A 23,937-nucleotide genomic window follows, 5' to 3' on the forward strand; every position below is an offset into this window, starting at 1 on the left:
AAGTTCTTTTTTCCCCCATTCAACTTGGCGAAAACAACAGATGTGCCGGGGACTGTCCAGATGTTGACATATGTAAAATTTGAGAACGATGAAAAACTCCAAGAGGAATTTCTGTTCTGCCAGCCATTACTACAGCATGCTACATGGGAATAGCTTTTTGCACTTTTCAGTGCTTTTGTCTCTGATTCTGACTTGGAATGGCAGTGCTGTGTAGGAATTTGCAGTGACAGCATTTGTGCAATAACTGGAAAAAACAGTGGGCCAGTCACCTGAGTGCAGGCTGTTGCACCGCAAGCAGTTTGGATGCACTGTTTTATACACAGGCAAGCCCTAGTTGCAACAACAACAAAAAGCCACCCGTTCTAAAACAAGTTCATAATGAAACTGTTCACACAGTCAAGAGCAGCTCAACAAGTGTACATCTGTTTGTGTGGTGAGATGGGAGCTGAGCACCATCAGTTACTTCATCACACAAAAGTTTGGTGGCTGTCTCACGGAAAGGTTCTCAATTATTTGTTTGAGCTCAGATGAAGATTCCCTGCTGGCCGAAAAGTTTGCAGGTACCAAGTAGCTTACTTTGCTAGCTTACCTGGAAGACATTTTTGAATGCCTAAATGAGTTAAATACCTCACTTCTCTCACTGACAAAATTGAAAGCTGAATCAAGAAACTTTCCTTATGGTATGTGCATGTGGAAACTGGCAGTTTTGAAGGGGTTTTATACTGGATGACTTTTTGGATGAAAATGCCTTGCCAAAGCATGACTTGCAACCCATTATGCAGCCACCTGGAAAGCCTTAAACTGCAGTTTAGGGAGTACTTCCCTGAAAATGATCAGAAAACAGAGGTGTGGATTAGAAATCGCTTTAATGCAGAAGTGCTGTTATGTTACTTATAGTCAAAGAAACATTAATGGACCTTTCCTGTCATGAGACATTGATGATGAGATTTTCTGAACAACCTCTTGCTAACTTCTGGATTTCTGTGTGAGAAGAATATCCAGAGCTGTCATCTACAGCACTGAAAGTGCTCAGGCCATTTTTGTCCACCTTCCTGTGTGTAGCTGGTTTTTCAGCACTGACCTTACTGAAAAACAAATACAGGGCCCATCTCACTGTTGAAGATGACCTCTGTCTTTATCTCAGCCACACAGAGCCCCACTTCGAGGATTTGTGTTAATCAATACAGTAACTCTAACTTAGGGCTTGGTTACACTTGCGAGTTAGAGAGCATTAAAGCAGCCCTGGGTGCTATAGCTCACTATCTGTCCACACTGGCAAGGCACTTAGAGCGCTCTGACTCCATGGCTAGAGTGCTCCTGGTACTCCACCTTGGTGAGAAGATTAACGCTTGCTGCGTCTTGGCTGAAATGCCCAGGAATCAGTGTGAACGAGATGTTGCATTACTGTGCTCTGATCAGCCTCCAGAAACGTCCCATAATCCCCTTAAGTCAAGTGGCCACTCTTGTCATTGTTTTTGAATTGCTGCAGGAATGCAGATATGCCCTTTGTAAGCGCCATTTCTGACAGCCAGCTGCTTATCTGCTCTGAGACAAAGCAACCATTAGTGTGGAATGCTGTGTATGAGAGAGGGAAGCGGGGGAGAGGTGGTCTGCTCCGGTCTGAATTTACAAGACAGCATGCTGATATGCTCTCAGGACCCCCCAAACCCACTCCCACATACACACAATACACTTCCTGTCACACTCCATCCCCCGCCCCCATTTGAAAAGCACGTTGCAGTCACTTGCATGCTGGGATAGTTGCCCATAATACACCGCTCCCAATGCCGCTGCAAATGTGGTCACGCCAGTGCACTTGAAGCTGTCATTGTGGACAGACTGCAGCACTTTCCCTACTGTGCTCTCCGAAGGCTGGTTTAACTCAAAGCGCTCTACATCTGGAAGTTTAGCCATGCCCTTAAAGTCATCCAGGTTAACGCTGATTCGTTGTTACACTGCTGATCAATTAGGGAACATGCTTGTTTAAAGTTGCGCAATGCTCCCTGATAACGTCCTTTGGCAGCCGACTGCTTTGTCCACTGCTTGCAGGAAGAGCATCCCGTTGCAGCGAGCTGGTGGGGGGCTTTGAACCAGGATGGACCGGCAGCCTCCCCATCAGCTCCCTGCTCCCCTAAGTTCCCTGTGCAGCAGGCTATCAGTTGCCTGCGGGGGGACTGGATGGGGGAAGAAGGGCGCTAATGTCAGGGTGTCCCCCTCTCCCTTGCTTCTGCACCCCGCTTACCCCATCCCCATAGAACAGGAAGACACAGGACAGGGCTCAGGACGGAGGGAGCTTCCTGGCAGCAGTTGTGGTCTCAGCTTGCTGATTTAAATACACTGCCTTGTTAAGTCAGAGTGGATCAGCATACTTAAAGGGGAAATGCACAACACACACACATACGGTGTGTGTCTCTGTCTGCCATGCTGTCTCCCCTCCCTCCATTCCTGCTGCCTTGTAGAGTGTGAGGCTACATTAACAATAAGTTAACCCTTGAGGGCTCAGCCAATTGCTAGTTCATCAGTTAGCAGTAAGGCATTCACTGGGAAACATTCCACCCTCTGACTTAAGCACCTCAACCAAGCTTCACAATCATCATTGCTGTGTACAGTATTAAATTGTTTATAAATGCACACAATATAAGTTTTATATATATAAAATATAGTCTTTTGTCTGGCAAAAAAAAAATTCCCTGGAACCTAAGCCCCCGATTTACATTAATTCTTATGGGGAAATTGGATTCGTTTAACATCGTTTCGCTTAAAGTCACATTTTTCAGGAATATAACTCCAACCTTAAGTGAGGAGCTACTGTACAAGCATACCCCTCCCATAAGGTACATATTTATTTTTTACTGCTGGATATAAAGATTGTTTTGTGAATTTAAATATTTAGTGGCTACTTTTTTCTAGATATGGTCTTTAATACTTTTTAAATTTAAAATATTAACTGTTCCAGAGTAACACAGCGCACTGGGGTCCTGTAGTAATTTTTGTTTTCAGAAGAGGGTCGTAGTGCAATGAAGTTTGAGAACCCCTGCTTTATAGTAACATCAATTGTCTGGAGTTCTGGAGGCACATATTAAACTTGATTCTCTGGTTGAGCTGTGCTTGGTGCAAGCACTTAAGGTGATGAGCAAAAGGAAAGTTTAAGGTACCTTTCTTTTTCGCTGATCCTGGGGTCATGTGAGAGTTTGCACCTTATGGCTGCTCTACTATGCACCTGACTGTCTGTGGCACTAATGGACCATTCTGGCATTCAAGAATAGTTGGAGTGGAGAGACAACCACATTCCCATGGCAAGGCTTTTGGGGAGAGTCTGGCCTAAGGCTTCTATGTCACTGAGGGAATTTTCAGTTGGTCTGATTCACCGGGATTCTGGCCCCTTTACACTAGTGGAATGGTTCAAATAGGCTGCAGAGTGATGGAGAATCAGACCCATTATCTATCTTGATATAGAACTCCCACTCCTCATCTAAATATAAAAAGTAAACAATACCAAGTTAATTTATAACAAAACTGCATTTTCCTACACACCACTTTAAAACACATTTAAATACAACTAAATACAGTGTTCATATCTGAATGCGTGAGCTTTCGTGAGCTACAGCTCACTTCATCGGATGCATACCGTGGAAACTGCAGCAGATATTATATACACACAGAGATCATGAAACAATACCTCCTCCCACCCCACTGTCCCCCCCCCCCCCATCCCCGGGGACACACACAGACACACACACAAACTCACTCTGGTGAGAGAGCCTGGATTTGTGCTGGACATGGCCCACCTTGATTACCATGCACACTGTAGGGAGAGTGGTCACTTTGGATGAGCTATTACCAGCAGGAGAGTGAGTTTGTGTGTGTATGGGGGTGGGGGGGTGAGAAAACCTGGATTTGTGCTGGAAATGGCCCACCTTGATTATCATGCACATTGTAGGGAAAGTGGTCACTTTGGATGAGCTTTTACCAGCAGGAGAGTGAGTTTGTGTGTGTGGTTTTTGGAGGGGGGTGAGGGGGTGAGAGAACCTGGATTTGTGCAGGAAATGGCCCACCTTGATTATCATGCACATTGTGTAGAGAGTTGTCACTTTGGATGGGCTATTACCGTTTGTGTGTAGGGGGGTGGAGGGTGAGAAAACCTGGATTTGTGCTGGAAATGGCCCAACTTGATGATCACTTTAGATAGGCTATTACCAGCAGGACAGTGGGGTGGGAGGAGGTATTGTTTCATGATCTCTGTGTGTATATAATATCTGCTGCAGTTTCCACGGTATGCATCCGATGAAGTGAGCTGTAGCTCACGAAAGCTTATGCTCAAATAAATTGGTTAGTCTCTAAGGTGCCACAAGTACTCCTTTTCTTTTTGCGAATACAGACTAACACGGCTGTTACTCTGAAATATATCTGAATGCTTTCCCCTCTGAAATCAATGAGAGAGAGATTCTCTCTGTCAGTTAATCTGATCACAGGGAAATTAGCAACCTCCATAAGTAAAGCTCAGAACCATGTACTTCCACAGATAGCTCTCTAGTAATAGCTATATTTTTAGATTTGACTTGTGTTATAAGCAAATTCACTGTAAATATATATACATATAGCCACAATATTTGATAGAAAATATCTGGAGTTGTCTTTTTAAAGGCTTATAACTTGCATTTCTCCAATTATCACTCATCTGATTTTTATGAAATAATCTCAAATTTTTCTCTATTACCTATTGAAGAAAAATTATACTTAACCTTTCTTAACTACATAGTAAAGAAAATGACATTATTTAATAAAATCAGATCCTCACAGAGAAAATGAGTTTTAGAATTCTTTTGCAGGTTTATATAAAGTATATAACAGCCAATAAACAATTGACTTCAAAGATGGATTGATAGTAATTGCTGATTATTAACTATATCAGAATCTTTCTTGAAAAGGATGCTTTCCTTTAATTGGAGCATTCCACACTGTATGTTTTAACACCTGGAGGTGAACTAAATTTGGATCCTGGACCAAGGAGTCAGTTCAGAGATGTTAAATTCCACATCTGATGCTTTGCTAGAATATCTGTACTGCAGCATGACCTGGCAGTGAGTCTTTTTTCCTTTTTCAAGTGCCCTGCTGAGGTATGATTACAGCATCATAACTTCAGCATCAATTTTAGAAACTACAAATTTCCTAGTGATTGAAAATCCTGAGATGCTGTAAGAAACTAGCCTCTTCTAATCCTCCAAGGGGACTGATTAGTTATGATCATGTGTTTTCAAATGTCTGTTGACCCAGAGGACTACACACAGAAAATTTCTCAGGAAACCTGGCTTATCCATTTCCCTGTAACAGCCCTAGAACTCCTGCTTCTGTAAAAATTGCATTTGTTTGCTTTAGAAAGTCACAATTTTTTAATTCACTGCAAGGGAATGGTGTATGTGAGGATTATCACTTATTCTGTGTCTATGCTCCTCCAAGCAATATCACTAGAAATGTGGCTCTCTTTCATTTGAACAGGCATGAGAAAATAGTTGATCAATGTTTTAAAACATAGGCCCTTTTCCCTTGGTAGTTCAGTCTCTCAGGCCCAGTCTTTCAGTCTCTATATGTAGGAAGCTCCTACTGAGGTTAATGGGAGTTTTGGGTGTGTAGAGGCATGCCTGGGCATACTTTATTTCTAAGAAAGCACAATGCATTAAGAACTTTTGGGAGCCACAAAGAAAACACAACCCATCCTAGGACTCTTAATAATTTGTGCAACAGTCACCTTGCTTTCTTATGCTAGAATTTAGTGACTGTGCCAAAGTAGTTTCGTTGCTGCAGTTTATTTTAAACAGATTTGTTTCAAGTCAGTCAGTGAAACTGAAGTATTCCATCTCCCAACAGTAGGTGTCACTATAACTATCAAAAACAACTGCAAAGGGTTAGTGGACAGGGAATAGTGCATTAGAATAATTTTGCAAGTCACACTTCTTAAAAATATAGCAAATGTTACTTACAGTGTATCGTTTTTCAAGTGTGAATCTGGAACCTTTTATTAACCACTAAAGTTGATGTCTAATATGAGGGAAGGCAGTTAATCAGCTGCAGGTTATCCTGACATTTCTCTTTCCCTGAATGCCTGAGCTCAAATACACTGCCATTTATTTTCTTTTCCCTTCATCAGGTCTCCCAGCGTCAGTCTGTGGCTTACTACCTGCTCTAAGTCCTCATGAGCTAGCCAAGTTCAGTAAGTTGTACATAGTGAGAACAACAGGAAGCACTGCTATTTTGTAACATTTTACCCCACTTACCTCATCTTTCCTGCCTATCATGGATCTATCATCATTGTACAACACTGCCCTTCAAGCAGGAGTGGTCCCATACTTCATATCAGTATCATACCACAGAGGCTTCTTCCAACCTACAGATGGAAGTAGCATCTCTTTAGAAAGCTACTTCCAGTCACTTGAGCCAACCTCACATACTAACTTCAGTGAAGCTAATTTAGCTTTGACAAGGAATAGGGATAGGATCTCTCTCTAATTGCGGGCATGCATGAGCAAGATGGGTAGCTATTTAGGGACATGACTAGGAATCCTGCTAATATACAAACTCTTGGCCCCCTTCACTCATATCACTCCTTTAAAATGGCACTATGTCATCATATTTTAATAAGAATGGGTGCCAAACAGATGAGTCTGGATGGCAAATCAGCATAATATCTCAAGTGTCATATCTCCTGCCAAAACCCCTCTGTGTGACAGCTGTGCCACATTACAAGTAAAAAGAGTTATGAGGCAGAGTAGGATTAAGGAAGTATTGCTGAGATCCAGGTCCTATTGTCAGAGAGAGTCCCAATGCAGATATAATTTAGCAAGCTGCTTATGGCTGGCTGGATGGCTGTTGCCTGGGAAGGAACCTAGGTCCATGTTGTCCTGATCAATCCCTCATTTCATGTCATGGTATGACCTGGGAGAAGGACTGGCAGAAGTTGGGAGATGTGTCTGGACTGTTTGGTGCAGTTTATTCGCTGATGGGATAAATTTTGGTGAATGGGAGCCCAAAATAGTCTTAGATACCTACTTTGCTCAGTTGAATAGTGGTAACACCTGAATGTGAAAGAAAACCTAAACAACTGGAGAAAGAAAAGACCAATGGCTGTCAGACATTTGTGGCTGATGACTAGAAAAGCTATTCTATAGCAGGCATGTGGGAAATCCAGTAAGATCACTTGGAGTGTCAAAACCTGTTACATAACAAAACTGCCTATGGCATGTGACAGCATCAGGAGACACATTTAATCACAAAAGAGTCAACAAGATGGAACTTGAAATGTTAAGCAGCAGTCAAATACAGAGTTATCCGTCATTCCAGTAAGTGATGGACTATCCCAGGGGTCTCAAACACGTGGCCCATGAGTTATTTCCTGCAGCCCGCCAGCTCCCTGTGCCCCCCCACCCCCAGCATTTACCTAGAGCAGCTCCGGCCAGCCCGGTGCGCACCGGGGGCAAGGGCAGGCTCCCTGCCCGCCTGCCTGCACTGCCCCCGTGCTGCTCCGGGAAGCGGCTGGGACTTGGTGGGGGGGGGGCACAGGGGACTGTGTGTAGCCCTGGCCGCTCCTCCAGGTCCCCCAGTGCGCACCAGGCTGTAGCCTGCCCCCCGAACTCCTTCTGTACCCCAACCCCCTGCCGCATCCCACACCCCTACTGCACCCTGACCCCCTGCCCTGAGCCCCCTGCTGCACCCCGACCCCCTGCCGCACTCCACCTGCACTCGGACCCCCTGCCCTGAGCCCCCTGCCGCACCCTGCACCCCTCCTGCACCCCCTGGGGACAGGGAGGGGGCAGAGTTGGGGTGGGGATATCAGGGAAGGGGTTGGAATGGGGACAGGGAAGAGGTGGGGCAGGGGCAGGGCCTCATGGAAGGGGTGAAGTGGGGGCAGGGGAGGGGGGGTCAGTGATACGGCCCTCGAGCCAATGTACTAGTCCTCATGGGGCCCTTGTGGTCATTTGAGTTTGGACCCCTGGACTATCCAATGCCCTTTCACAAGGAACAAAAGCAAAGAGGGGAAATATTTTGCTCAATCATGAAAAAAACCCAATTGATGATAATAAGAACATAGGAAACAGGATTATCCCAAAGTTCTGACTATGGCTGGTGTAGACTGATCAATTAAGTTTCATGAACAAAAGCTGGCTGTGATGGTTTCAGCAGTAGAGCTAAGTAAGAGAAAGACAGCAGTTTTGTTTCATGATAGATTTAGGGATTTTCAACTTTGCATTTGTTCCAAATTGGAGCAAAGATTTTAAAAAAATTAAATTCTCTTCAAAGGAAAATTCCATTTTTTTCATTTCTAGCCCTTCAAAACATTTCATTTCAATTTTAACTTTTAAATTTTGTATTATATACTAATAATTCAAAATTTAAAAAAATCAAAACAAAAGATGCAAATGTTTTGGTCTGAAAATATCAGCACAAGATTTTTTGATACCGTTGGAACTTTTCTGTTGGAATTTTTGGGACTTTTTTTTCCAAATACAATTCTGGTGAAATTGACCCAATTTCAAGAAACATTTTGATGTAACCACCCATTCTGATGGAATATGATTCCATCAAAGTTTCTCCAACCAGTGCTAGTCAGCAGTCGATACCAAGTGCCAATGCCATTGTTTTGCAGGCACTTGATGTACGATTACATAAATGGTACAGGAAATATGGAGGTAGAGGGAACATTGATTTCACACTCTGATGTATTTTACCCCTAGACCTCAAGCACAGCAAGTTTTGTATGGAGTTGGGATGCTGAATGAAGCCAGTAGAGAGTCTGTGATCAGAAACTGTGGTCTCAGAATTTTTGCCGGACATAGTTAGACCGTCACTTTTTCTACAACATGGAAAAAAAGAGAATACTCTTACAAAGTACCCCTCCCCTTTTCTTTTTGAAGGTTCATTTTTTCTACCTGGTAAGAATTTTTTCATAATTTCATGCCCCCAAACTTCATGGTCTATTACTCTCAGGACTTGATACGGTCCTGCTTCCTGTGATACCCATTTTTGAGTTTTTATTCCTCCCTACTGCTGCTTTGAAGTGTTAGATAACATTCGAAGCATTGCACATTGCTGCTGGTTTTTAAACTTTTCATTCAACTGCAGTACATACCCCTGTTTCTTCTAAATAATTTTTCAGTGAATGGTTATATTAAAAAACCAGCTTTTTGCTTTTAATCAGGGCGAAATGCCAGCCTTTTTTCTAAAGCAGCTAGTAAGTGCGGTCCAAAAGGTTGGATGATTTTGTTTCAGTTTATTTCTTTTCCTCATAGGGATTTAGGTGCATAACTTGAATTAGAGGAATCTGAATTACTGTCTATTTCCAGCATGCATAAATAGAGTAGATACCTGTATTTTTGTTTTCATGCCCTTTTCTCAGGATTGCACCCTTGGGGCCATATCCTGTCTACAATCTGTGCACGTGGCTCTCAGTAACATCAAGCAAATAGGAGTAGATGGCCTATAAAGTTGTATTGTAATGGTGGTTAAGCATCTTACATGGGCAATTATGCCAGTGTTGAGCTAGGAGTTAGCTAGAAATATACAGACACAACTGCTCATGTTCTGCCTTCACTGCCTATATCCTGGCAATCCCACACAAATCAAAGTGGTTGCATGAGTATCAAGGAATCTGGATTTCAAGCAGAGAACATAGCTCAAAATCTGAAATTTTCCTACACAGTGCTTAAAACCTATTATTACACCCACCAAGTTCACAAAGACTTGGTCTGAAGTTTAACCTTAAAAAAAGGCTGACCTCACTAGCCAGGGTGTATTTGTATGGATCTGTAGGCAATGAGAACACCCAGCCCTCCCCCCACCTCACTGCTGGGTGCAGGAAGTGGGTCCAATGTGAGGTCTCTATAACCCAAACTGGCTGCCATAGGCCAAGAGCACAATGATGCACCATGAGTGGGTACGCTTCCATCATGTCTCACATGATGTATAGTTCCCCTTATCTCATCTCTCCTACCTCCTACGTGAAGGAGGAGAACAGTTTGCGGCTTCGGCTTCCAGCCCGAATCCCTGGGCAGGGATTCATGTAAAGCGTTATTGCCCTCATGCCTTCCAGGTTTGTAGTACTGGGGACATTGGTTTCCAGCTGAAATCTGCACTGATACAGTCCTGCTGGGTAGTTTGGGGAGTGATTCCTCATTGGTTAAGGGTTTTCAATAAAGTTGTGATCTTCAAATTGTATGATACTATGGCATACTTCTCTTATTGTATCCGTGTCTACATCAAAATTCTTGAAGAAATTGCTTTATGAAAACATCTGCCCTATTCACAACACAACAACAATCCAAAATCCCCAACCCTGTCATTTCAATTATTTTCTACATATTTGGGGAAAAATTCTTTCCAGTTTGCACTGTGGATCTCCTACCCTTCACATGATCTCTAATGGAAATCCCATGCATGGAAATAGAGTGGAGAACATACAACAAAGATGGGGCCACAGTTCGGGCGCCAGTTCCCCCCCATTTTTAGGGTGCTTCCGCCACACTTGATAGCACTTAATTTTATTGTAGGGGGCCAAGTTCTGCCCTGGAATGTAAACACACCATTCTCATGCTGAGTCATTTATGTGCATATAAGGGCAGAGTTTAACCCATACTTGCAATTAAATGTTTTTATCTTTCCATCAAATTATAGACATAGATTTGTTTCACATTTGGGTCCCAAATGAATGACAAACTTTTGCTAGCACTATTTTTTCCCCCTCAAATATATGGACCAGAATTATAATTATGATGATGTATAGAGCCTTGTTGTACAAAACTACTCACAGATATTTGCTGTGCCCTTAGGAATAGGCAGATATGAGCCAGGACTCCAAGGTCGACCCTGATAATTCTTCTTGCATTTCCCGCAGTCTGGGCCTGTAGTATTGTGCTCACATTCACAAAACAATTTTTTGTTTTCTTCTTTACAGCCAATGGCATGAAGGTTACACTTGCACCTATCAGAGAAAAGGTAGGGTGTTATGTCAGACTACTGAGATCCTACTAAAATACTCCTTATGGCAGGGGTGGCCAACCTGAGCCTGAGAAGGAGCCAGTATTTATCAATGTACATTGCCAAAGAGCCACAGTAATACGTCAGCAGCCCCACAGATCAGCACCTCCCCCCTCCCTCCCCGCACCTCCCGATCAACTGTTTCGTGACATGCAGGAGGCTCTGTGGGGGAGCGAGGAGGAGCGAGGGCACGGCAGGCTGAGGGGAGGGGGCTAGAAGGGGTGGAGTGGGGGCAGGGCCTGTGGCAGAGCTAGGGGTTGAGCAGTGAGCACCCCCGGCACATTGGAAAGCTGGCGCCTGTAGCTCCAGTCCCGGAGTCGGTGCCTAGACAAGGAGCCGCATATTCACTTCTGAAAAGCCGCATGTGCCTCCGGAGCCACAGGTTGGCTTATGGCAACCAATATATTTCTCTCTAACTTTGCGGTGTTATTGTTTTAACATGTCTCCAAAGAAATCTATCCAGCTTAAATTGGTTTCATGCATAAATGCCACATTGTGGTATCCTGCTGTTCGGCAGCATTTTGACAGCTTCACCTGAACTCCAAGGAGCTGATCTCCTCTTATTTACACCAGTTTTACACTGGTGTAGTTCCACTGAAATCAATGGAGTTACTTCTAATTTTCACTGATCTGTCACCCTGCAAAGAGTTCAGTGGGACTAGTCACAGGGATAAAATTAGTCATGTGCTTCCATCTTGGCAGGGTCTGGCCCAAAGTGAGATCAACGTCACATCCCAAGCTCAGGTTTCCCGTTAAATGTACTCGACGACACCCCACTCTTTCTTAACAAGGAACAGTTATACAGTAAATGCACACACTTTTTAGGTGTATTTTATTATACATACAACCAATAAAATAGTGCTTTAAAGGTACCAGAGATGCCAGAAAAACTGTTCTCAGAAAGCTAGTGTGAATTCCTTGCCTAGGTTCTGAAACACAGATTCAGAGGATGATAAATTAGTAATTAGAAGGTCTCCAGGAAATAAGCCCAATTACTCTGAAAGAAAATGTTTACACAAAACAAGAAGTACTGCATTACATACATTTGGAAAACTTTTGCTAAGGTCCTGCTTTTTTGGCTGTGGATAAGATAGAGATATATAGTAGGTACCAACAGATATGCAATATCCACAAAAATATGTTACCCACATCATATTTGAATGTAAAATTGCAGAAGCCAACTTATTTGCTGAAGAGGCAGGTTATTACTTTGTATTGTACCAAGCACTGCCCTATTGCTCAGAAAGGACAATTAATCTGACACCTTAATTTGACAAAATTATAGCACCTGAAGGGAAGAAAAAATAATTTGGTAAAAGTATTTTTTTTTCAAAATGGGAAATAAAATAACCGCAATTCTTATCAAAACCATTACATGAATCAGAATTTGAATGTACATTGTTTTTAAAATAGTTGGGGTATTTTCAGGAATGGAAAAAGCTAGGTTCAGAGACACTAAGGCATCGTTATTTCTTTCCAGTAGTTGTCAGAAATGGGTAAAATATCCTTGTTATTGGTCCTGGAAAGGAAACTAGTATTTAGCAACTCTGGTTCTTTGTTTTCCTAATGATTATAAATCCAGTGATTTAAAAGGTTCTCATGTGGGCATTTGTTACCTGTTCCATACAGTGCCCAGTAATTAGAGCAAAGCAGCACATGGAATAGCCAAGATTTTTAGCAAGTGCAAATGAACAGCTGCCAAGCTAACTTCCATTTAAAAGGAATATGACCTGAAGCAAGTGGCCATACACACACATATCCCCAGGGTAAAACAAACTTGCAGTTGCCTTAAGTGGCAGCTGGAGAAAAGCCACTAGAATTTGCAATACAGAAGATGCTGTATGCATTCTACTCACTATTAGAAAGGAGACATGAATTGCTTGTTATTTAAACAATGCTCACTCTAGCTGGAAATATAATCAACACCTTTTAAATTAAAATGTGCAAAAAAATCTTTTTTTAAACGACTGAAAAAAAAAAGAGAAACTCTGTTAAGCAAACAGTATTTAATTAGGTATGAGCTGTGTCCTGCATATACATACTGCAGTGAATTACTTGTAGTGCTAATTTGCTTAAAGGACCATTTTTCATACAACATTAGCACCTTTCTTTGATGGTGTGCTCTATATATGTACTACATCCAAAATTGCTATGTTAAAGGAATGTTTAGGTTACAAAGTCAAGCATTCAAGAGATAGGAAATGCTGTGTAGCCTTAATTTGGCCCTTTGCGTATAAGCATTACGATAGAGTCTTTAATGACATACTGTTACTCCACAAAATTCCTGCCTCTTTCAGTGAATGAGCAGTTATTAAATATTTTTTATTCATCTCATTCAGTGTATGGCCCCAGGGCTTATTTAATGCACACCATCCAGCCCCTGTAGTGAATACAAAATTATGCATTTCCTCATGGACAATTCTGTGGTGCTCTTTCCATAGTAACTGAGTGCTTCACAGACACTAATGAATTTACCTTCATGACATTCCTCTGAAATAAAGAAGTATTATTATCATCCGCATTTCACAGATGGGGAACTGAAGTACAGAAATATTAAGGCCAAAATTGTCAAAAGTGTCCACTAATTGTTGGGTGGCCAATCTGAGCCTACCTATGAACTGATTTTTTAGAGTACTTAGCATTTTTATAGCACTTACATGTTCATGGCACAGCTCCAACTGACTTTAGTTACAGTTGTGAGTGCTCAGCACTTCTGCAAATCTGGCCTTAGGTATCTCACACTGGGTTCCCAGGCAATAAGGAACACACAAGTATGGGGCAACTTTGAATATTTTAATTTAAGTGACTAGCCCAGCACACACAGGAACTCTGGCAAAGGCAAGGATAGTGCGGCATTCAACTGCCCTAACCATAAGACCATCTTTTCTCTTCCTGCAATTCCCTACCGCAGTGTTTCCCAAACTTGGGACGCAGCTTGTTCGGGCAAGCCCCTACCGGGCCGGGCTGGTTTGTTTACCTGCTGCATCTGCAGTGGGAGCCGCGATCGGCTGAACCTGCGGAAGCGGCAGGTAAACAAACTGGCTCGGCCCGCCAGGGGCTTTCCCTGAACAAGCGGCGTCCCAAGTTTGAGAAACACTGCCCTACCTCTTTCATTGCACATCTTACAACTCCAGCCCACCACCTCTTTTTCTGACAAGCCTCCAGCTCTTACCAACTCCCTCATGCACAGTGTTGGACAACCTTAACTCTACGTGATATTACAATCTCTGCCATATATAGGTGCCAGATACAAATTGTCAATGGAACTATGCAGATTTACACCAGCTGAGAATCTGTCCAATGCATGTGTTTGAAACCCTGGTGGTATAATCACCCACAAAATAACAATATAATAATGTAGCACCTACATATGAAAGAAAATCTCAGACAAGCACCAAATGATTAGAGGAAAAGGAAGAGAGAAGAATAGAAAATAGGAAGAGAGAGAGTAAAATTCTAGGATCAGTAATTCTAACTGGATTACAGAAGCAGCAACAAATTTGAATGTTGAATGACTGGAAATGAAAACTGTCTCAAGAGTGCTGAGGGGGCTGAGTGAATATATGGGGGCAGAGCTGAGACAGACATAAAGACCTGTGATTCAGATAACATTGATAATTAAACATAAAGCGTAGGCAATGCTGAGGAATCCTGAAAACCACAGTTATTCAGACATAACTGTCTACAGTTCCCTTGAAGAAGACTGTAAGGAACAAGAAGTGGCTAATGTGACTTCATGAAGGATTACTTAAAGATCAGAGATAAAAACAACAACAACTGGTATTATAAAAGCAAGAGTCAAAAAGATGAATACTTAGAAACAGTTAAGGCTTGCAGGAAAAGGAGAAAGGCTGCAAAAAAAAAAAAAGAATTAAAAAAAAAAAGAGAGAGATGAGTTAGTGCTCAGAGGATAGCCCAAGTGAAATACAGGAACAACTATCACATGAAAAAGATCACCACCTCATCTAGAGAATAAAGGAATCATGACTGCAATAAGCAGCAATATGTTTATAAAGGATAAATCTTGTCAGAAAAAACTGACTGCTTTTCCTGACAAAAAGATACCATAAATATGAAGGGGATGCAGCAAGCATAGCATATTTGGATTGTAGAAAATACTTTCTGGTACACTTTCACGTGATTGGAAAACTAGCTGAAAAACTGTACCAGAAACAAAAGATAAAGGGCTTGTCGACCCAGCCCCACATTGTGAACTACTGGGGTGTGAACTGCGGCTGCACTAAACTTTTGTGCTATAACTGCCCTGTGTAGACTCTGCTAGCAAGAACTACAGGGTATGTTGTTTGCATTAATGTAGTCCTGTTTGAAACTGGACTATGTTATCACAAATTAGGTATCTTTGAGTTTGTGCTAACAGGATCTACACAGGACTTTACAACACAACGTTTTTGTGCTGCACTGCAGGTCACAGCCCTGTAGTCCATGCTGTTGGGCCACGTAGACAAACCCAAAGACTAATGGCATTGTATTGCTCTGCGGAAGGATCTTTAATGAAGTACTATTGCAGGGATAATGTCAGTGTTGAGTCTGATCTTCTGAAACACCATTGTTAATGATCTAGAAATGGGACAAAACTGTGTGCTAATGAAATCTGAAGAGGATACTAATTTGGGAGTAGTGAATATCAATGAAATCATACAACCTGGCCCAGAGAGTAGAAACACTGGAAGAAAAATAATAAATTGTGATTCAGATAATCTGAAAAACATAAATTCTGATTTATGCCAGTGTCACTCCATTGATTTCAGTGGAGTTACTCCTGGTTAACAACTAATGTGAGAAACAAGCCCCTACTCAGTGAGACGGTGAAACCTAGATAGCAATAATACTAAAAGAGACCAAAATGTAATAGTGGGCAGCACATTAGACATGAGTTTTCAATATATTATGCTTACCAAAAAAAAAAAAAAAAAAGCCAGTAAAGTTGTGTGCTGTACACAGAGAAACATCACATTCTGGAGAAGTGCTGTATATTCTCTTTCTATATTGCTCTAGTGAGACTGCACTTGGAATCTTGCAGTTAGTTCTGGGCATTTCATAATGCATGCATTGATAAACTGCCGGGAATTCACAGAAGAGCAATAGGAAAGACTAGAGTGCTGGAAGGAGAGAAGGGAGGGTGAAAGTGTTTCTCAGGCCTACATTCTTCATGATTATTTGTACAGATACAGTTGACAGAATGTGTGAAGACATGTAATAGAAACTGGAAAGTCTTTTCCCATCCTGTTTACAAAGCAAGTGTTAGATGATTATAATAAAATTTTACATCTAGAGTTTTTTTAAGTCCAAAGAAATCCAAAGTGCTTCACAAACTTTTGTATATTCACATAACTTTTTATATACAAAAATCCATCTACCTCTGGCACACCATGCAATAATGTGTTTGGGTGTGTTGGGGAGAGGGGCAGAGCGAACAAACAGAGGAGCTATCAGAATGTAGGTAAAATGCTGCAAATGGAAGAGGATATATCCAGTAACCTTGTCAGTACACTGTACACCATGTAAGAATAAAGCAGATGTTAAAGGCAAAACATAAATCTCATACTGCATATATTTAAAATAAGAGGTTATGGCACGGTTTAATGCTTTCCCACATCTTCATAACCCTTCAATAAGCTATTCACCGCTTCACCAGCAATTGGAAGAAAAAGGGGGAGAGAGAAGCCCCACGCTGGCTGTCTGCCCAAAGGGAGTGGTTTCATCTGTCTGTTACATCTGATGACAAAGCAGTTTTCCATGCTCTCTCTTTATCGGTCATTATGGCAGCCACCTTGTCAGAGCTGAGCCTGTGAAAGTGAATACCAACTCTCCACAACGTTTGTCTATATTTGGAAACTTACATCCTGATGTTTCTACAGCTCAGCTGATTTTCATCTTTCCAGACCAACCTGTGAGAATGTTTACTGCCTAAATGTCGTTTTAGGGCATACACAAGAATACAATTCTTTTCAATGTGCAGATTTAATTCTGAATAGCCAGAGATTGATATCACTGTCCAACACTATAAACTCCACTCTAATTGTGTAGGAGAACAAATTCGTTTTTCTGACCACTCATCTTTGACAGACTCATTATTTTGTCATAAAGCAATTTCAAACAAATGATATTTTTGGCAGTTATATAAGGTGTAGGAAGCATTCTGGTGCGTTCAAGGAATAGCACTGCTTTAGTGGGAGAACGAAGCCTTGGCATCCTGAATTTCTCACAAATTCTATTTACATATAGACAACTGACATTAAAATGCTGTAAATATCACTGAGGTAATTGCTAACAGCATGCTGATTCACTTGCATGTAAGTGCCAACCAGCAGACTGGAGGTCACATGAGGGGATCATTCATGTCAACAAAAGAGAGAGAGGCTCTTTGATACATTTTTAATGACAAGCCATATGTTCCTCACTTAAACACATTTTTGGATCCTTCTATGTCATTGCCAAAGTTTAACAAATCAACTTAAAAACAACTTGCTATGCAAAATGAAGCATGCATAAAATGGATCTGCATCAGCCAGTTCTTCACCCCATGTATTCTGTCACCCAACCTTGAACTTGAACAGGATTCTGTATAGAGCCCTTCTAATGCTACAACTCCAACCATGACAGAGACACTCCTTTACCCAGTTTCCACACAATTCCTTTATGTAGTATAGACAGGATATAAACAGTATCCTACAATGCTAAAGCTTTGAAAGCATTGTCTACATTAGGGATTTTTTACCAAAATGACTGGTTAGCAGCAGTGTAAGTCGTCATGTAGGCAACTCTCCAGCTCCAGCAGTCATTTACAGCACCTTGTTGGTTACACTTGCTCTGAAAAGGGTGAACCGACACCATGCTGAAGATGGCTGCCAGAGTCTGAGAGCCATTTATAAGAATGCTGCCAAGGTTGCAAACAATGGGGCAATTTCAACAGTGTTAGCAACACTGGGCTTTTTGTTTCTGTACAACAATCTCTAACGTAGATGGGACTGGAAATTCATGTTGTAATGATGTAACAAGTTTCCCCCTGTCATGTATGAAGATGGAGTGTAGATGGGCTATCATTTTAGAGGAACACTGTCAATATATTTTTTTAAAAAAAGCTCCAAGTAGTTTCAGATAAACACCTGCACCTGAACTCTCTGCTATTTTACAATTACAGTTTTTTAAAAATTTTGTTTTATATTTTCTTCTCCTCTGTTGTGTTGTGTGGAAAACTCAGGCTAACAACAATGGAAAGGAATGGTTACTTACTTTACAGTAATTGGAGTTCTTTGAGACGTGTGGTCCCTATCTGCATTCCATTGTAGGTATGCATATGTTCCATGCACCTGAGACTGTAAGATTCTTGCTAGCAGCATTTGTTGATCTGTGCCTGCGCCTCTCTCCTACTAGCTAGGTCATAAGGGACAACATGGATCAATCACCTCTCCAGTGTCATTCTACTGCGAATTAACCTAGAATGAAACTGCAGCAGAGGAGTTAGAGGGCGGGTAGCAGAATACAGATAGGCACCACATGTCCTGAAGAACTCTAATTACTGTAAGGTTAGTAACCCTCATTTCTTCTTTGAGTGATGGCCCTTATGAGTCTCACTGTGGGTGACTCACAAGCAGTATTTATTGAGGAAGAGGGTGCAAAGACCCCTGCTGTACCACTGAATGGAGGACTGCTCTGCCAAAGGCTGCAGCAGGTGTAAAAGCTCGCACCAGGGCATAATGTCTCATGAAAGTGTGAACAGAGCCCTGTGTTAAAGAGTTTCCAGGAAAGGGACTTCTTAAAGGGAGGCTACTGATGCAGAGTGGGATCTAGATGAATGGGCCCTCAGCCCTTCTGGGGGAGGGGTTGCTGTTAACTCGTAATAGAGCAGGATGCAACCTGAAATCCATTTAAACAGTCTTTGGGATGAGATTGCTTCATCCCTGCTCTGCGAAGGATACATATAATCTAGGTGATTTCCTAAAAGATGTAGTCTCTGTAGGTGGAATGCCAATTCTTGAAGGACATCTGGAGAATGAAGCTTCTTATTCTCAGTATAGACCTGTAGTTTTGGGAAGATGACAGACAAGTGAATAGTCTGATTTACATGGAGTCCCAAGATCACACTGCGGGGTGAATTTTGGGTGTAATCTCAGGGAGACTTTGTCTCTATGGAAGACTATGTAAGGTGGACCAGCTATAAGAACTCCCAGCCCACCTACTCTTCTGGCTAACGTGCTGGTCACCAGAAAGGGAATTATCATCAATAGGTTGGCTAAAGAATGTATGGCTAAGGTGCAAGCAGAGTCTTCATTAACGCTGATAGGACTAGACTGTGGTCCAAAGTCAGGGTAAGTTTCAGTACTGGGGAAAGAGTTCTAATGATACTCTTTAGAAAATGGACTGTCACAGGATGGGTGAAGATAGAATGGTTGTCAACAGGGTGACTGGCACCGATAGCTATTAAATGCACCCATATAGAACTAAGATAAACCTGAAATCTTTAAGGAGAGGAGATATTTCAAGATGACAGGAATGTTGGAATCCTCTGGTATTATCCAACAATGTTGACATCAGATAGAAAATTTTTTCCACTTTACTGCAGTACTTTCTTGTGGATGCTTTCTTACTGTTATTAAGGATGAATTGAACTGCTCCTGAGCATGTCCTTCATAGATTCATCACCCTTTCAAATACCAGGCTGTTAGGTAGAGGGATGCCAGATTGGGATGCCTGATTTTTCCTTTGTCCTGGGTCAGTAGGTCCAAGAAGAGTTGCATACAGATGCTTGGATGGATGTATCCAAAGATTGACCGCTTCTATACAAAAAGGGGTGGATCTTGCTCCCCTTTGTTTTTTGATGTAGAACACCATTGTCTGACTTGACTTGGACCTGCAGGATTTGAATGAATGGTGGGAATCATTAGCTGGCCTTATGGACTGCTTGCAGTTCCAGGAATTTTAGGTAGATCCAAGAATCTTGAGAAGTCCATGTCTGCTTTGCTACATGCTCATCTTGATGGGTGATCCACCTTAGCAAGGAAGTGTCAGTTATCAGTCTCTTCTTGGGTAGTGAAGGAACAAAGGGGACCCCCAACTTGCACCTCTTTTCCCTGTTCTCCCACCATAAGAGGAAACCTTGCATTCTGTGAGGGAGCAAGACTAGTATATCTGCACTCTGTCTGCTAGGCATATATACTCTCCATAGCTAAGCCTATAGACAATGAAGGCAAAGTATTGCAAAGAGTGTCACATAGGTACAGGAAGCCATGTGACCCAAAAAGATCAGACATGAGTGGACCGAGATCTGTGGGCTTACCCAGCTCTGAGTAGCGAGCTCCTTCATGGATTGGAACCTGTCCTAAGGAAGGTATGCCTTGGCCTTGGTAGTGTCCAGGGTTCCCCGATACACTGTACAGGCAGAGTCCCAATGAGCATAGAAGATTGAGCAGTGATAGAGTTGATGTCTACACCTCCTGATGAGATTTTCCAGTCAGTAACCAGTCATGATGGAAGGGGAAAACTGATGTGTCCTGGCGATGGAAGTGGGCTGCCATAGTTGGTAACACCTTTATGAAAAACCTTGGTGCTGCTGTATCCATAGTGGTCCTGACTGTCAGTGAATCTCAGGAATATTCTGTGTGCACGATGGATGCCCATGTGGAATAGGCATTCTTCAGATTGATAACTGTGAACCAATCGCTCTTGTTCAATGAGGGAATTATTGAGGTCAGGGTGACCTCTTGAATTTTAATCATCAGATAAAACATTCAGTGGCCTGAGATGTAAAATAGGTCTTCATCCTCCATTCTTTTGGGGGATGAGAAAGTATTTCAAGTAAAATTCTTTCTCCCTGTGTTGAGGAATATCGGTTCTATCACTCCCATATGGAACAGGGAGACTACTTCTTGATGGAACCTCCTCTCATCAGAGAGGTCTTTCAAGAGAAAGACGGGTTGGGAGGGGAAAGAGAGAAATTCTGTGGTGCAGCTAGTATAAGTGATCTCCACAACCTCATGGTTGATATGAGATGCCAAGTTTGGGATAAATGAGCTAGGCAGCCACCAAATTAGGTACTGGATTTCTGAACAGAGGGATGTGGTAGGGGGATATATTTGCAGCTCCTGAAGGTCCCATTAACAGTGTTTTCTAATGGAAATCTGGGATTGGAAGGAGGGCGAAGGGAGACATCCTGCTTGTCATGTTGCACCCTCTGTAGTTTCCTGGGTGGCTCATAACCCTTTTGATGATAAAAAGTTTGAAGGGCTGGTTGCCGCTTGTTGGGTTGAGATCTGTGGTATTTCCTCAGTGGCACTGGAGTGTAAATATCCATTGAGCAAAGGGTTGCCCTTGAGTTCTTTAGCAAATATAATGACTCATCTGACTTTTCACTGAACAGCCTGTTTCCCTCAAAGGGCAGATCCTTTACCATGGATTGGACTTCTTTGGGAACTTCGGAGGATTGAAACCATGATACCTGATGCATGACTATAGATGTCACCATCAAGCAGGAGGCTGTATCTACTGCATGTACTGAGGCCTGGATGGACGATCTAGCAAGCAATTTACCTTCCTCAATGAGTACTTTGAAATGCAGGCTATCCTCCTGTGAGTTCTGCCAATTTACTATAATTAATAAAAGCATTCTTCGACATTACTGCCTGATAGTTTGCTATGCAGAACTGTAAGCTGGTTGAAATAAAAATCTTTATCCAGAAAAGATCTAAGCATTTAGCTTCCTTATTGTACGAGGGTGGATATAGGCTGATATTGTCTGCCTCTTTCAATGACTGAATTACTAATGAATCTGGAGCAGTGTGTGTAAATAAAAATTTTACTCCTTTCGCTGGTACAAAGTATTTATCCATTCTTTTCAGAGTAGGGGGGCACATGGCTGTGCCAGACCTTCTTGGCCAGTTCTAAGATGGCTTCATTAATAGAAAATGCCACTTTGCTGGATCTGGCACTTTAGAGAATGTACAGGAGTTTGAGGAGTGTCCTGCACTTCCTCCAGAGAGATTTGGAGGATCTGTGATCCTCCTTAGCAGGTCCTGAAATTGCCTATAGTCATCAAGTGGTAAAGATGGTCTCACAACTCCTTAACATGATGTGAAGGTATCGTCAATGAAGGAGGCGTGTGTTTCCATTTCTTTCTCACTAGTACTGGGATGGTCCTGCTCCTGTGGTTAATGACGGTTTCAGGGTGCTTTTACTTGTTAGACCTGGGAAATCAGCACCATGTTCTTCTGAGCTCCTGATACTCCCATAACTTGAGTGTGGAGTCTCACTCAACTTGGAAGTTATCGCAGAAGAGATCCTCTTCTTGGAGGAGGACATGGAAGGGGATTTCTCTTGCTTCTTGTGAGAGTGTCTCCTATTTTCCTCATGTCCCTGTTTGGAGAGCTCCTTAGCTCTGCTCTTATCAGCCCCAGAACTGGAGATTACTGTGCTCAAAAACACCTCTGCCTGTTGTATGGGAGAGTTGGGGTGCTCATGGGGCATGGTCAGACTGGGGCCTCATTGGTTGATTTATCAAGTGTCTCTGAAGTTTAGACTAATGGGCTTGACAGGATCAGCTTGGGAAGGATTGGCAAATAGTGCACTTCGAGGGGACATGAGCTACTCCAAAGTAGTAGAGGCACTTGAGGTGGTCATCACTGATCGGGAAAGCCTGGGGGCAGAAAACGTAGTTCTTGAATCCCGGGATCCTGGGAATGCTAGTCACCCCGTACAGGTTGGAGGGGTTTAGAGAGTGGCAGACCCACCCAAGGCCCTAATTACTAAAACCTCACGTACCTAATTATCTAATAACTATCTAAAATTACCTAAAAGTTATTTACAACTATTTACAGATAGATGCAGAAGCAGCTAGCAAATGCTGCGGTCACTGAAGAGGTTTGGTCTCAGACCACAGGCAGTAGAAAGGAACTGAAAAGGTGGTTGGTCTGCATTGCTCCTTATGCCCTCTATTCGGTGCACAGACATGGATGAAAGGATGCTGCTAGTGAGAATCTTTTGGTGTCAGATGCATGGAGAGCCTGCACACCTAGAATGGAATATACATAGGGACATCACTTTAAAAAATTGACTATAGAGGGAAATAGTAAAACTGGCTATATATAAACACTGTCCAGTGCACAAGATACACAACCCAAACAACCACAGAAAATTATTCTTCCACTTATTCCTTCCCAGCAAGTAAAACATTTTCAGACAGTGGTTCATGTATACACAGAAACTCCACAAGCCTACTGAATAATATTATACGTTAAACCATAAGATTTCCCATGTCATGTAAAAAACAGCTCATCCTAATTTCCAAAGTTTACTCACTGTCTACATCGCTTTGCTATTAAAAGTAGATTTTGTAGGGATGAAAGTATAGAGCATATTACTGTTGTGATGGGGGCAGCATGTCGCAGGCTCATATTTTCCATGACTACTGGCTGCTCTGAGACATTCTTGCTTGTAAACACCATTGTGTAGTTTATTTACAGTGTTTTAATCCCTCTACTAATATATAGCAGTGCCTCCACACTTTTACACGGTATCTCAATGTTCTAACCCCTTCTCCAAAAGGGGAGGGGAAGTAAGGTACCTCTACTCAGAGGACTCTCTTTGTCAGGCTCTCCTAGCCTTTTGTCTCTCTATTTCTCTCCTTCTCTTCCCCCCAAGCCCACCTTCCTGTGCCCTTTTATAAAGCTTCCCTGTTAATGGGCTAATTGGCTCATTGACTCACTAGCCTCAATCTGTCCTGGTACACCTCTGTCCACTTAGGCCTTTTCCAGAGGAACCTAATTAGTACTAATAGTGACCAGAGTGCCGGCTCAAGTGCTCGCCCGCAGCACTGTGTAACAACTGTGAAGAAATAAAATCATCTTTGACCAATTTACACATAACTTTTGGAGAGAAACTGGGTAAGACAATGGGAAC

The 23,937-nt window shown here is 42.3% G+C and overlaps 1 protein-coding gene across 2 annotated transcripts in view; it reads right to left on the bottom strand.

Moving 5' to 3' along the window:
* NTNG1 (netrin G1) overlaps positions 1–23,937 on the bottom strand; it is a 199,058-nt gene that overhangs the window by 65,927 nt on the left and 109,194 nt on the right. For both annotated transcript variants that reach the window (XM_073356855.1, XM_073356854.1), the window contains exon 3: positions 10,797–10,969. In XM_073356855.1, coding sequence (XP_073212956.1) covers positions 10,797–10,969 — 173 coding nt within the window. The remainder of the gene's footprint in view (positions 1–10,796; positions 10,970–23,937) is intronic.

Source organism: Lepidochelys kempii, chromosome 8 (genome assembly GCF_965140265.1).
Source record: "Lepidochelys kempii isolate rLepKem1 chromosome 8, rLepKem1.hap2, whole genome shotgun sequence".
NCBI classification, from domain to species: domain Eukaryota; kingdom Metazoa; phylum Chordata; order Testudines; family Cheloniidae; genus Lepidochelys; species Lepidochelys kempii.